The following is a 16,314-nucleotide window of genomic DNA, read 5'->3' on the forward strand; positions in this document are numbered from 1 at the left end:
CCCAACAGTTCCTCCAAGATTAGTTGTGAATTTCACTGTTTGTTAATTTTCCCAGATGCACTCCGATGTCCAGTGATACACAATTTCAAACAGCAAAGGCGGTAACTGTGCAGGTTTTCTCTTTCTCTCTCTCTCCTGCACTGTCCTTACAATTTGCTTCCTTTGTCTGCTCTTCTCCCTTTTAAAACTGCTGTTGTTTTGACTATTTTTTTCCAAAGTTCCAAAACAATGCAACAGCATATAAAATAGTAATTGCTGTTCCTGGAATTCCAGGAAATCACCTCCAACACCTAAAATACCTCAAAGAAAGGAGCAGCTCTTACAGCCAGAAACTTTCCCCGTCCTCCATCTTGGATTACCCAGAATCCACTGGGTAAGAAAAAAAGAGGCATATATCAGGTTTAGACAGCTGGGATTGAGTGAATCCCTCGAGGAGTATAAGGGCAGTAGGAGTATACTTAAGAGGGTAGTTTAGGAGGACAAAAATGGGATGTGAGTTAGCTTTGGTAAACAGGGTTAAGGAGAATCCAAAGAGATTCTACAAATACATTAAGGACAATAGAGTAACCAGGGAGAGAATAGCGTCTCTTAAAGATCAACAAGGCCATCTATGCGTGGAACTACATAGATGGGCCAGATACTAAATGAATATTTCACGTCAGTATTTAATGTGGAGAAGGACTTAGAAGGTAGGGCGCTTGGGGAAATAAATAGTAATGTCTTGAAAATGTTCATATTACAAAAGAGGAAGTGTTGGAGGTCTTAAAACACAAAGGAATATAGATCCCAAGGACCTGATCAGGTGTATCCCAGAACTTCTTGAGATGCTCGGCAAGAGATTGATGGGCTCCTTGCTGAGATATTTGTATCAACAGCCATGGGTTAGGTCCCAGAAGACTGGAGGTTAGAGACAAAGGGTTACACCCAAAATGCTAACTTCTCCACCTCCTGATGCTGACTTGCTTGCTGTGTTCTTCCAGCCTCCTGTTCATCTCCAGAAGACTGGAGGTTGGCTAATGTGGTGCCACTAGTAAAGAAAGGCAGTAAGGAAAAGCCAGGGAACTATAGATCAGTGAGCCCAACATCAGTGATGGGTAAGTTGTTGGAGGGGAATCTGAGGGAGAGGAATTGTTATTGTGTCGCCATAGTCTTACCAGGCCATAGGAGCTGCTCTCTTATTAGAGAGAAGCGACTGATGGTGATTTAAAATGAGGGCTACCAGACCTCAGGTGAGGGAAAGTTGTGAAGGAAAGTCCTTTATGGCAACCTCAAGCCAATGATGGGAATTGAACCCACACTGTTGGCATCACCCTACTCTGCAAACCAATGATCCAACCCAACTGAGCTAAACCAATTCCCAGGACAAGATTTACATGCATTTGGAAAGGTAAGGACTGATTAGGAATAGTCAGCTTGGCTTTGTGCATAGCAAATCATATCTCACTAACTTGATTGAGTTTTTTTGAAGAGGTGACTAAAATGATTGATGAAAGAAGAGTCGTAGACATTGTCTATATGTGCTTCAGTAAGGCATTTGACAAGGTTCCACATGATAGACTGGTTAGCAAGATTAGATCACACAGAATACAGGGAGAACCATCCAATTGGATATAAAATCCACTTGAAGGTAGGAGACAGAGGGTAGTGGTGTAGGGTGGTTTATCGGAATGGAGGCCTCTGGCTAGTAGTTTGCCATAAGCTGAGTCCACTGCTTTTTGTCATTTATAAAAATGATTTGGATGCGAATATGGGAGTTACAGTTCATAGGTTTATAGATGACACCAAACTTAGTGGTGTAGTGAATGGTGAAGAAGGTCATCTCAGAATACCACAGGACCTTGATCAGATGGGCCAATGGGCTGAGAAGTGCCAAATGGAGTTTAATTTAGATAAATGTGAGGTATTACATTTTGGTAAGGCAAACCAAGACAGGACTTATACTGTTAATGGTAGGGTCATGGGGAGTGTTGCTGAACAAAGAGGCCTTAGGGTCCAGATTCATGGTTCCTTGAAAATGGAGTCACAGGTAGACACGATGCTGAAGAAGGCATTTGGCACACTTGCTGTTATTGGTCAGTGCACAGAGTTTTGGAGTTGGGATGTCATGTTGCAGTTGTACAGGACATTGGTGGTGAGGCCACTTTTAGAATAGTGTGTTCAATTCTGGTCTCACTACTACAGGAAGATCATTATTAAACCTGAAAGGGCTTGGAAAAGATTTAAAATGATATGGCTGCAATTGAAGACTTTGAGCTATAGGGAGAAGCTGATAGGCTGAGGCTATCTTCCCTGGAGCTGAAGGGTGATCTTATAGAGATTTATAAAATCATCCCCATGTGAGGTCCTGACTCTACTTTGCAAGGCCCTGTAATGGAGAAAAGTTGATTACAAATAAACATTTAAGGTAATTAGTAAAAGATCTGGCAAGGGGCGGGGGTCTAGGGGGTGGTGTTGAAGACTTGGTTGGAGAATTGTTCTGGAAGGTTAATGGAAGCAAATTCAATAGTAAAAGGAAATTAGGGTAAAAGGAAGGAACATTGTAAGGCTATGGGTAAAGAGCAAGGCATTGGGAATAATTTCTTTCCAAGAGCTGCCACAAGAATGATGGCCTAAATGACCTGTGCTTTGATTCTATACCATCGTCCTGCTGCCGTCAAGTTATGTGAACTCAGTATTTCATGAGTCCTCGAGATCACTCTCTCCACTTATTATTTGAAATTCAGCCTCTGTTGTTTTGTGAACAAGTTGCATTTTCATAGCACCTTGCACTAGCTTAAGGGCATTCCAAAACTCAATACAGCCAAAGGAACTAACCAATCTAGTATTTTTAATATTTACATTTTGGAGAAGCTGGGGTTTCAGTATGACCTTTCACCTTAAAGTTGAAACCCGTCTCAGCATTTTACTGAAGCTTGCACTATGGACTCAAGTCTCTCAAGTGGGATTTGAACTCGTCATCACTTTATGTTGAGGCGACATAAAGTGATCTGTAGGATGTTAGAAATGGATTTAACAGTAATAGACATGGGAAATTAACTGTATTGGTAGGGCACAGGCATGATTAGCTGAATGGTGGCTGTCTATGCTCAAAAGGTTCCAAGATTAAAGGATCACCCCTTTTAAAACAGAACTTGTACTACATCGTAATCATGACGCAACAACCTTCTGCAAAAAAAAAATTCCTTCAAACTTCATTCCTTGTACAACAAAGAATTTGAGGACTTTTACTACTGCCTATCCCAGTCACAATTTTGAAAAGCTCTTATTAAATTTTCTCTTTGCCTTTTTTGCTGTAACGGCAGTATCAAGTTCAAGTATCAAAGTCCGTGAAAACTGTAATTCCCATCAGTGACATCATCCTGGTACATCTACACTGTCCATCCTCCAATGTTTCAAATTCCATTTGATACGAAGCATGAAAACTTCCAACTGTACTCTGTGATCTAACCTTATTTTTTGTATAAAATGCAACAATAGCAGTAAGATAAATTACCACTTTAATCCATTTTTCCTGGTGATGGTTGAGAGAAAACTGTTGGACAGGGCACTGGGAAAACTGCCTTTTTTTTGGCGTAGTTCCATGTTTCCACCAAGAATGTAGATATGGTCTCAATATTAACATCTCACCTGAAAGTCAGCACCTCTGGTCCAGTGGTACTTCCCCCTCCATTGATTATAAGAAATTAGAACAAGAGTAGAATATTTGGTTTTTTGATAAGACAATTACTGATCTGATTGTGGCTTAAACTCCATTTTGCTGCCTGTAAACCTTTTACTCTTTTGTTGATTAAAAATCCATCTAATTCAGCCTTCAGTTTGTTCAGTGGCACAGTCTAGATTAGCCTCTCCATGGAAAAGAATCTCAAAGCTCAGGCAGTTCAAAACTGGAAGGCAAAGCTTTAAAGGCGAGAGGAGAAAAATTTAAAAGGGACCTGAGGGGTAACCTTATTCGCACAGAGGGTGGTTTGAATGTGGAATGAACTGCCAGAGGAAGTGGTCGATGCAGGTACAGTTACAACATGTGAAAGATATTTAGACAGGTACACGAATAGGAAAGGTTTAGAGGGACATGGGCCATGGTTGGCATAGACAAGTTGGACCGAAAGGTCTGTTTTCACGTTGTATGACTCTATAAGAGGCATGGAGAGGATGAATAGTCAAAGTCTTTTTCCTAGGATAGGGCAGTGCAAAACTAGAGGGCATAGGTTTAAGGTGAAAGATTAAGACAGAGATGAGGAGTTTTGTTTCTCTCAGAAGGTGGTGAAATTATTTTATGCAGAGAGCACTCAAGGCTGGGGGCTAATAATGTTCAAGGATATGCTTGACAGAATTGTAACCAGTAAGGGAATTGGGGAAATGGTAAGAGAGTGGATTCAAGGGCTCCGAAATCAACGCTGATCTCACTGAGTGCTGGAACAGACTCGATGGGCCGAATGGACTACTTTTGCACCTGCGTCTTATGGTCACAGTTTAATCTCTAGCATGGTTATTTTCTTGTAACAAGTCTCCCCAACATGTTAAAAATAGATTAGTTACTAATCTGCAAATTTAAACTATATCACTTTTAATCGCAAATGCGGACAGGACAGAAAAGGCAGATGAGAAACAGCAACAGAACATAGGATCACTTCTCCTTTAAAGAAAAGTAAAAGTAAAAGTAAAAATAGTCTATTAATCCAAATTGCACTCTGGTTCATATTTCCAATAATTCATGTCTAGTCCTTAAAATAGACAAAAAAAAGCTCAAATCCAGAAGTTAGGTGAGGCAAGGTGAAATAGTATTTGAGTCAATGGGAATCAGAGGAAAGTTCTCTACGGGTTGGTGTCATATCAAGCATAAAAGTAGATGATTCAGTGTGTTGGATGTCAGTCATCTCAGCTCTAGGCGTTCCTCAGTAATATCCTAGATCCAAAAATCTGCAACTGCTTCAGCAATGACCTTTCCTCTATCATAAAGTGCAAAATAGTGCCATTCACTAATGATTGCACAATCTTCAGAACCATTCATGACTCCTCAGATACAGGAACAATCTATGTTCAAATGCAGCAAGACTGGGACAACATCCAGGCTTGAACTACTAAAATGTTAATAAACAATAAAACCATAGAGTCCGTACAATGTGCAAGCAGGCCATTCAGCCCATCAAGTCCATACCAACCCCCTAAAGAGTATCCCACCCAGACCCACTCTATCCTACCCTAAGCCTGCATTTCCCATGGTTAATCTACCCAACCTACACAACCCTGGACACTCAGGGCAATTTAGCATGGCTAAACCATCTGACCTGCACGTGTTTGGATTGTGGGAGAAACCAGAGGAGACCCACGCAGACACTGGGAGAATGTGCAACTCCACACAGACAGACACCCGCAGCTGGAATCAAACCAGGTCCCTGGTGCTATGAGGCAGCAGGGTTAACCACTGAGCCGCCGTGCCACAGTAATGGCTCATCCCCCAACTCCACAAAGCTTGTCTACCATCCATAAGACACAAGTCAGTGTATGATGGAATACTCCCCACTTGCCTGGATGAGCCCATTTCAAACAAAATGGAAGACGTTTGATACTATTGAGGACAAAGTAGCCTACTCAGCAGGCACTGCATCCACAAACCTTTATTCCCTCCACCAACAATACACACAGTAGCAGCAAAGTGTACCAATTACAACTTGCACAGCATAAATTCACCAAGGCTTTTTAGATAGAGGTCATGGCTTTGGAATGTACTATCACCTAAAAAGGACAAGAGCAGCAGATGCTGAAGAATATCAAAATCTTCAAGTTTCTTTCCAAGTCACATATCATCCAGTCTAAGTCTAACTTGGAACTATAGTATATAATTATTCCTCAAGTGTTGCTGGGTCAACATCCTGGAAGTCCCTCTCTAACAGCAGTGTAGGTATACCCACACCAGACAGACAGCGATTCAAGAAAGCAACTGACCACCTCCTCAAGCGCACTTAGGGATGGATAATGAATGCTGGCCCAGTTCACAATGCCCACATCCCAGCAATATTTTTCTTAAAAAAAGTGAGGTCAAGGAAACAGAGCAGTTACTGGAAAATGTTGGAGAAATGCTTCCTTCATTATAGTGGCCTGTGCAATGGCTAAACAAAATTTGTTGGTGAAGGTAAAATTGGCAGCACAAGTAGATATTTGATTTGTGACCTTTATTGTTGAGGGATTGAAGTTTAATAATTAGGGATGTTTTGCTACAATTGCACATGGTGTTGGTGAAGTCACACCCAGATTTCTGTGCACAGATTTTAAGAAAGGATCTACTTGTATTAAAGGTCATAAAAAAAGATTCACTAAGTTGATTTCTGGGATGCAGGGCTTGATTTATCAAGAACAGCTAAACATTTTAATCTTTTATTCTTCTAATCTCTAGTGAGTGGGATGTGATCTTTTTGAAACACGCAAGATTTTGAGGAAGCTTGGCAGGATAGATTTGGAGATGACTTTATTAGTGGGGGAATCTCAAACTAGGGGACACATTCACAGAATAAATGGCGACACGTTTAAAATTGAGGTGCTTTTTTTTACTCCGGAGAGGGTAGTGAATGTCTGGAATTCTGTACCCAGAGAATAGATTACTGGAAGTTTTGAGGAGAAAGTAGGTACATTTTTGAAATACTAGGGAATTGATGAGCTGGCATGAAAGAAGAGTTGAAACCTAATCAGATTATGCATGATAGAGTCATACAGTTATTCAATAATACAGCATAGAGGAGAAGGTGAGGATTGCAGATGCTGGAGATTAGAGTCAAGATTAGAGTAGTGCTGGAAAAGCACAGCAGGTCACGCAGCATCCAAGGAGCAGGAAAATCGACATTTTGGGCAAAAGCCCTTCATCATAGAAACAGGCCATTCAGCCCACCATGTCTATGCTAACCAACAAATACCAAAGTACACTAATCCTATTTGTCTGCACTTGATTCATAGCCTATAATATCCTGGCATTTTAAGTACCCACTGTTTCTAAAATATTGAGATAATATCTGCCTCCAGCACCCTCTCAGGCAGATCCTTTTGAATGGCAGGGCAGATTTGGAGCAAGGAATGGCCTACAGCTTGTATTTCTCCTGTTACGTTATCTGAAATTTTCTTTGGGGATCTGGATTAGATGTCTGTAGTGGTCAATAAGTCCTCTCTATCTGCTCTTAAATATTTTGATGTTATGTCTGTCATGACTACAGAATGAGATTGATCATAAGTTTTGGTGGAAACATTTTAAAAAGGCTAAAATGCAGATAATTTTGATGTAGACATTTTACTAAAAGATAAGCCTTTAATAGCAGTGTAATCACCAATGCCCTGGAAAAGATAATTTTAGTTTTGTTATGACCCATGGGACAAGAGTGATGGGGCATTCCTGCAGCCTCAATGATAACAGATTAAAATGAAGACACTAGTTTTCATTCCTATTGTAATTCCACTGGTATTATCTAAGTATGTTGGGATGACAGAGATTCAATTTATTGTGGAAAATACATATGATGTTAATTCCATTAAAGAATTGTTAACTGTCTTGAGTGATGAAAAGCAGTTAGCTTTAACTCCAGTAGAAAGGTTAGATATTATTTTCAGCAGCACTCACATGAAAATGTTCAATCGGAAACCATTCAGAATAAGTAAATACTGCATTTCTTGGCAAGTTATCAGAGACACAGCAGAAGAGGATTGCTACTTCTGAAGTATCAGGTCTTCCAAATATAAAGCATCCAGAAATGAGATAACCGGTCAAAGGATTTCTGAATCTGACAAAATTTTACTGATAAGACATAATTGAGCAAAAGAAAAAGTAGATATATATATATAGATGAGGCATAGTATTTTCGGGGGTTTGCTTGGATATAAGTGAAATGTGCCTCCTGTTTTCTGAGCAGCATCCCTGTCTTTTTCACATTGGCCTTACATATGAATTGGCAGTGATGTCCCTCAACATTGGCACACAATAGTAAAAAATAAGATGTCTGCACTGCAACTCCTCCACATTACTATTCATTTCACAGATTTTACCATTAGCAGTGAAATCGTGGTGCTCATTGTCGACCTTGAAGAAAGCTACCAAGGATCCAAATGCAAAGGTCTGGACAGACTGTCAACATGCCCAACCAACAATGGACATTCACCTAGTATTCAGAATTCACAAGATGCTGGAAATCAGTAACAAAAACAGAAATTGCTAGAAAATCTCAGCAAGTCTGAAGAAGCATCACTGGACCCAAAACATTAACTCTGATTTCTCTCCAGACCTGCTGAGATTTTCTAACAATTTCTGTTTTTGTCTCTGGGTGATAAATGTTGGCAAAGCCAACGACACCTGCATTCCATGACCAAAAACAAAAAAAAAAGTGAATATTTGACAATACAGATCTCTGCTAGTCAACAAAAGCCCTGGTGTAGAGAGAAGCTGTCATCACCACACTCCTGTACTTCAGCAAAGCATGGACTGTTAACATGATGCAAAAAAGTGTTAGAGAATTTCCATCAGCAATGCCTCTGCTGTATTTTCCAGATTCAATGACTGTTGTTGGGAGGACAGTCAAATAAAGGCTAATGTCTCTCTGGAAGCTAGCTCTACAAGCATTCAGGCAAAATGCCAGCAAAATCAACTCCACTGTGAGTAAATCATCTTCTCTACCAGGTACTCTTTTCTCAATTGTTATGTGGTCAGCATTCCAGGGGAAGACAAAGAAAACACTTCAAAAGGTTCTCGTTACGTTAATGGTGCTGCACTACAAAGAGAGCTTCAATGACTCGGAATAAGCTCTACAGAGTCATTCAAAAAACAACTTGTCTATCGCATTCAGTCATGCTGATGCAATGATGAGGAAGGGCAGAGCAAAAAAAGAAGCAAATCCTGCAATTTGGATCCCATGACCTCATGGGATGTCATGCCCAATGTTCCCAAAAATCTATGAGTTGAGAATTGTTGTGTTGAATTATATGACGATCCATGACAGAAACCATGGTGTCATTCTCAAATCAAGCAACAGCCAAGTATGACAAACTGAGGGGAATTATGAAGGTACACAAGTATTTAATTAAAGACATAGTTGAACTTGATATCTAATTCTCTTTATTCAAAACTAAGTTTACCATTTCATCCTCAGTTGCTTTTGCTAAGAGTTTGTTTTAAGTGTGCGCATACTATTTATTCAGCACAAAGAGGATCAAGGCCCTAAGTTTCACTGAACTCCTTTCTCCAAGCACAAATGGGATGGGCCTCATTGGTGCCCCAAGTAATAGCTATCAGTCGCATTGTGGCAGGGTTAATATGTGTAATGACACATGTAACCTTCTTAATCCATCACTGTAAAGTGGCATAACCATCGAATACAGTGGAAAAATCTTTAGTCTCTAAGAAAATATGCAATGTGATTTTTGTAAAGAGATACTGTGAAAGCAGTAGAAAGTAATTTCAAAATCTGGATCCTAGTCCAGGCCTCTTGGAACTCTTACAACTCCTAACTGGTGAGAGTTCCAAAGAAACTTACCTGATAGAATTATGGACCCAGCTATTCAAGCAATATGTGTGCATATTCCTTTTAAGTCATATTTTGTGTGGTGGAAAGCTAAGTGAAATAGCTTTTGTTATCATTTCATGACTCTCAGTAATTTTTATTGCCACATGTTTCTCAACACTTTGCTCCAGAAGTTTGAACTACAATCAATGGCTGCAGGAGAGAAGGAGCTTTAACCTTTGTGTTCATGAAAATGTGTACTCTGATAGGCAAGCTGGAGAAGTATTCCGGTTCCTCGAAACCACTCCCTCAATTTGAGAAGCACAAAATCGATCAATTCAAAATAAAAAGCATTAATTAATAAACTTTGCAACTTTGTGATTTAAATACACAGGACATAACACTGCCATGACTGTGCTCTCCCTCATCCCTCCCAACAACCCCCAACATTTGCAGGACTCTTAATGGCTGATCCTATCACTTACCAGGTAAAGGTTCTCTCCTTAAGAACCATAACATTTCAGTGGTGATAGCAGAAGAACCTTAATTACAGTGTCTGCTTATAGGCAGAGGATCCTTCAGGAAGGGAGCCTGTGTTTCCATGAAATACACATACAAAGAAGGCAAAGAATGTTTTCCTTTCCCTAGTCATATTGTTCATTATTTAATGAAATTGGAAATCAGGAGATTGTTCTAAGCAACTTATGAGGAAATATCTAAATCATGAAGCAATGAGCAGAGAACCTGTCTTTGGGTGGACAACACATATGACGTGTCTTTTCACACCCGGCCTTCAAATGAGAGAGAGCACAAGCCAGATTCTTAAAACTTTCAGCAACACCAGTTTTGCAAATCAATAAAACGACAAAGATCCAGCATTCTAATTATCCATATGTCCAAGGCAACTTGCAAACACATGCAGAACAGCATATACAGATGTGAACAAAACAATGGTGTTTATATTCCATTTACAATTTGTAATCTTGTGAGTATAAACTCAATTTCAGGATAGTTTAAAATGTACATGTGCAGGAGGAATAGAAACTGACCCATTGCTGTAGAAATTATGCCTGGGACTGTTTTACACCAAGTCCCATTTAAACCTCTCCAATTAACCACCCATCCATTTCATGCCAAGGTAGCAAAGAAAACGTCACTAAAACCCAGTAAGCAATAGAATCAGCTGTCAGGTCTGTTACAAAAACCAGGATCGTTGCGTCAGGGTGGAAAGAGAACAAACGCATGGTGGGAAATGCTTTTATTCCTCTTGAATTGTACCAAATTGTTCCTTCTAACCCAAAAGGAGCAGAAAGAAAAAAATGAATTTACTTCTTTGGGCATCTACAATAGCATCAAACTATTTTGTTACTGTATTAGCTTGGCAGAATAAAGATGTATTAAAGATAATCTTACCAGTTTTGAGACCTTTATCTTAGTGCCTGCTATAGTCAACAAGTGAAAATCAAACCTAACCATTGTAGGCCAGGTATGAAACCTGAATTTCAGCCAAACAAACATTCAGCCAGTTTTAGCCAGATAGGTGGGTTTAAAATCATGGGAGTTGAACTGTAGAGCCATTAGAGGGGATAGGTCACTCAGCCACCATTTCTGCTCTACTTCAATGAGATTATTTGGTTATTCAATTAAATAATTTATTTAAATTATAGCTGATTATAATTTGCTACCATAACCACAATACTCAATGTCCTTATCTAACTAAAGGCGATCAATTTCAGTCTTGAACATTTGACCACAAGACCATAAGAAACAGAAACAGTGATAGGTCATTTGGCCATCGTGTCTGCATTGTTATTCAATAGGATGATAGTTAATCCAACATTCCTCACGTCCACGTTACTGTTCTTTCCCCATAACCCTTGATTCCCCTATTGATCAAGAATCTATCAAACTCAATCTTAAATATACACAAGTATGTCATCCCTTCAAATCTCCATGGCAAGAAATTTCAAAGAATTACAACACTCAGAAGAAATTCCTTCTCATCTCAGTCTTAAATTGACACCCCTTTATTTTGAGACTAGGCTCTCTGGTCCTAGACTCTCCCATGAGGGGAAAACATCCTCTCAAGTCTGTTAAGATATGTTTCAATGAGCTCACCTCTCGATCTTCTAAATTCCAATGAGTCCCAACCTTTTAGCCTTTGTTCATAAGACAATTCTTCCATACAAATTGTACCAGTATACATGGTCTTTTAGGAAGATTATTCCCAATTTATGCTGCCATATTGTCTGTCAATTTAACCTAGAAAGTGTTAGGAAAATGATTTCATACTTTTGCCTTTCCTCAAGGGCACTTTCAATTTACAAATATTCTCACTGGAGCTTAGAGTTCTTGGTGTAGATTTCTTTCCTTCTTACCATTTGTTACAACACAGAAAGGAAAGTTAGGTCAATGTCAAACTTTAGTTAATATGACGATATGATATTAACTTGCCATGGATTGATTTAATATAGTTTGGCATTCTGTAATGTGCTTGTACAAATACAACTTACTGAAACTCAAGACTATATTTTTCCCTTTAGAAAATTAGGAATACATACTTGGGAGGATCATGTTTCTGCTTTTCAGAACTGTTTATTTTCAGATAACTTGTTTTAATTCTAACTATGACTGACTTTAACAATCAGCAGAACAACCATCATATCATATTTTTTAAAAATTGTTTTGCAAATAAGTGAAGTAGCCAGATACAGCAGCGTCAACAAGGTTTGAATAACAGACTCACCTTGAATTCAAACAATTGAAACTGCAGCTAGGACCAATAGATTTCTAAATTTTGTGACATTGAGCATTTTGAACAACACCCAAGGTAAATAAATTGTAGCTAATTGTAATGATTCTTTGTAAATTTCTGAATTGAGAAAGCTTACAGAAGAAATGATAGACAGCAAGTGTTCTGAGTACAAAACAAAAACTGGTCCAGCCAAGCTCAGAAACATCATTATATCAACCAAATCAAAGTCTGGGAAGGAAACACAGAAGAGATGGAGATCAGTTAAGCACACCAAATCACTGCCTCAATTTATCAAAAATCTCAAACTTTCACGTTTTTTAAATTCCCTGTTCATTAGTCAGTAAATGATTGCGAGTATGTTATTTTTATGTGTTCTCTTGCCCCTGTGAAAAGTACATTATTAGTTGAACCATCTTGCTTCCTATTTGAGAGATAATTTTGTTTTCTATTGGGATGGATCAGATTATCTGTTGAAAACAACCCTGGCGGAATGCGTTTCAGTTTCCAAAATTGCCTTTACTCAGTGAAACCATAGAATTGTTAACATCAATTGTTGTTGGGTCTTCAAGCTCAAAAGCACTTAGCTTTCTGATTTTCCTATATTCCTGAACCACCTGGTGGCACTTGACGCTAATTTTAATTCATTATACCATTGCATCTTTATAACCTCAATAAATCTCAGCTGTGTTCAATCAAAAATATTTTACAGCTAACTTTTTAGCTAATCACCCTTTGGCAATTCATCAAACTAGAGTTGAATGGAAAAGTGGCAAATCCTAAAGTGCCATACAGGAAAGTAGAAAGCTAGCACTTTTCTCAATTAATACCTTTAACCGTTGGTTTTGAAATTTAATTCTATGAGTAAGCTTATGGTCTTCTCTAGCATTAATTCTGAGTCATTGATAAAAATGCCTGGGTTGGAGCTTTTCAGCTGTAAGGAGACATTAAGATAAGTGATAGAGCAAAGTGTGCAGAGGACTGTAAAACTTTGCAAAGGAACATAAATACTTTGAGTGAGTGGGCAAAGGTCTGACAGATGGAATACAATGTTCATAAATGTGAAGCCATCCTTTTTGGTAGGAGTAACAGTAAAACTGATTATTAATTGAATGGTAAATAGTTGCAGCATGCTGCTATGCAGAGGAATCTGGGTGTCTTTGTGCATGAATCACAGAAATTTAGTCTGCATGTACAACAGGTCATTAGAAAAGAAAATGGAATTTTGTCCTTCATTCCTAAAGCAGGGAGGTTATGTTGCAGCTGTATAGGGTTCTGGTGAGGCCACACCTGGAGTACTGCGTGCAGTTTTGGTCTCCTTACTTGAGAAAGGATGTACTGGCACTAGAGGGAGTGCAGAGGAGGCTCCCTAAGTTGATTCTGGAGCTTGTAATGATTATAATGGGATTATAATGATTGGAATTTAGAAGAATCAGGGGTTTCTTATAGAAACATATAAAATTATGAAGGAAATAGAAAAGATATATAGAGGATGTTTCCACTGGCAGGTGAAACTAGGACAAGAGGGCATAGCCTCAAAGTTAGGGGGAGCAGATTTAGGACTGAATTAAGAAGAACAGAGATGGTTAAGCTGGGGGAGAATCATGCTTAAGGTGTACAAATTTGAGGGATCTAAATAGGAAGAATTTTTTTCCCTTTTGAATAGGGATCAATAATGAGGACGCATAAATTTATAGTTAAGGGCAGAAGGGTAATGTGGGTATTTAGGGAAAATATTTTTCACCTAAAGTATAGTGGTTTATATGGAAATCCACCTAAAAAGGGTGGTAGAGGTGGGACAGACTACAACTTATAAGAAATATTTAGATACACGGTAAGTTCCACAGCATACAGGGCCATGAGCCAAGTACTGGAAATGTAAAGAGAATAGATAAGTGCTTGATGACCACTGTAGATACAATGAGCCAAAGGACTTCTCTCTGTGCTGTAAAACTCTGACTCTATACAAGCTACAAAAAATGGTGAGAGGTAGAAAAACAAAACCCTATTGCAAAGACACTAAAGCTAAGACTTAACAGATATGTTCATTCTTCTTGAAGTGGTATGCAACTAAACGTGAACTCAGGAGCAATCCCATCTCCAGGCATTCCAAGGCACGTTTAAGCCACTGCCCTTTGGCACCCTCTCCAGAGCCTTGTTACATTCCAACTCTCCCCACTTATCATCAATCACCTTCTTCTGACGCCAATGTGTGCCCTGGGAGTGTCCAATTTTAGTCCTAGCCCCACTTACTAACAGTTAACTTTGGCCAGAAAAGAGCAGCTGACTATTGGGATACAGATGAGTAAAAGTAGTTGACATACTAAGCCTATGCCTCACACATCCAAGCTACACTTCATGTGTTCTTGACAGGAATTTGCATCAACTTCCTTTTCCTCATGGTCTACCTCAACTCAGATCATAATTAGCCACCTCAGCAAATGCAACAGCTTTTTCCTGAACAAACCAGCTGTCATATATTAAATAGGCTCTGTTATAATTCAGTTCCTCCACTTCCTGTCCTCATAAACCATCCATATACCTATTATATCAGCATTCCCACAAAAAGAGGTACCCTTTCTTTCAGTAGTCTACTCTGTAGGGGACACATTATTTTAGTCTCAATTCTCAGCTATTTTGAGTTGACTCAGTAAAAGGAGAGAAACCAGCACTCTAGATATTCTACACAAATATTTCTGGTGTACTGCCACATCACAGAAATCAGTGGTTTTGGGGAAAGAAAGGAAGGAAATTGAATTGAATGAAAATTCTCTGGCAGTTAGATCCTCTCAATATAACAAGAAAACAATTCACTCTTACCTTCATAACGATAGGCAACTGCTGCCCTCACAGAGAGAGTGAGCAAGAAAAATAATCTTCTCATGTCCCGTTCAATTAATCTGATTCAAATTTCAAACTCCACAAGTACGTCTATGAATAAGATTAAAATTATTCAACTATGCCATAAAGTTGCTGCTTCCCTAGCATTTACTACAGTTCAACAGAATAATAACGCACAAATTATACATTGATCTAAAAGGTATTCAAAGTCAGTACATTCACCGCTGCCAAAGTTGCTCACCCACTTAGTTTAAAACCACGGAACGAAGGGTCACTTAAACCTTGCTTCTTCTCTAAACAGTAAGCGTTTTAATGTAAACAGAAACTGACCAAAAGGAGCAACTATCATTCAGGCCACACTAGGATGGAAAAGTCTGTTTCTTCACAATCCGACAGATCTAATGAATTACCTTTTATATTATATTTCCTTCCTACCGTACAGGAGGAATTTCAATCCTGAAGTTTGGCACATATGGAAAACAAGGAAGCTGGAAGCAGGAGCGAGTGACATCATTCGGTTCCATCCAGTGAGGGGCTTCTAGAAGCCCCTTAAAGCTGTGCCGTTCTGACATTAAACATCGCCAGTAACAATAATAAACCTCACTAAAGAGTGGCTTTAAATGGCCGCCAGGAACAAAACCATGCCGGATGTGAATCAAATATTTTCATCGTCATATTGTTTTGTGAATTTAAATAAGTTAACAAGAAGCAGCTTTGAAGGAAAAATGGCAAAATCTGGTAGAGTTTAACACTTAGTTCCCGTATGAAGGCAAATATGAAGGGGAATAAACACTGCTACATCAATTGGAATTTTAAAAATTCTTTTTTTAAAAAAAAAGTTTTCTTTTATCTTTTGAACAGCAGACATCCTCTCTAAAATGTGCAGTATTTTGTAAATAGAGCACTCTCCAATTATCTCCCTGAAAGCTTTCAATATTTACATTTTCTACGTTGTAATAGAGTTTGCTGTAGAGCAGTTGGCATAGTGTGGGATATAGGTAAAGTAGTGTTACTTCTGCAATCATAATTACTTATGCAAATTAAATGCACTCACACCAGTATATAATTGTTTCAACCAAGAGCTGAGTCAACAAGAATGAAAACTATGTGAAGGAAATATATAATTGTTTTTGTATTAGCTAAAATGTGCATACAAGAATGAAACGTGCCTGCAAACAATGGTAGATGTTACAGACAAATAGCTAAGGTGCTGTGAGGTTGTAGGTTAAGCCAGATATGCTTGTACAAGCA

At 38.8% G+C, this 16,314-nt stretch overlaps 1 protein-coding gene across 3 annotated transcripts in view; it reads right to left on the bottom strand.

Annotated features, from left to right (window-relative positions):
• srpx2 (sushi-repeat containing protein X-linked 2) overlaps positions 1–15,796 on the bottom strand; it is a 66,751-nt gene extending 50,955 nt beyond the window's left edge. Inside the window, exons 1-2 of one of the 3 annotated variants that reach the window (XM_043704663.1) lie at positions 15,474–15,796; positions 15,043–15,153 (exon numbers count right to left, since the gene is read on the bottom strand). In XM_043704663.1, coding sequence (XP_043560598.1) covers positions 15,043–15,106 — 64 coding nt within the window. In that variant the 5' untranslated portion in view covers positions 15,107–15,153; positions 15,474–15,796. The other 2 variants (XM_043704665.1, XM_043704664.1) reach the window with 2 other exon arrangements.
• Between the last annotated feature and the right edge of the window lie 518 nt (positions 15,797–16,314).

This window comes from Chiloscyllium plagiosum, chromosome 15, assembly GCF_004010195.1.
Source record: "Chiloscyllium plagiosum isolate BGI_BamShark_2017 chromosome 15, ASM401019v2, whole genome shotgun sequence".
In the NCBI taxonomy this organism is placed as follows: domain Eukaryota; kingdom Metazoa; phylum Chordata; class Chondrichthyes; order Orectolobiformes; family Hemiscylliidae; genus Chiloscyllium; species Chiloscyllium plagiosum.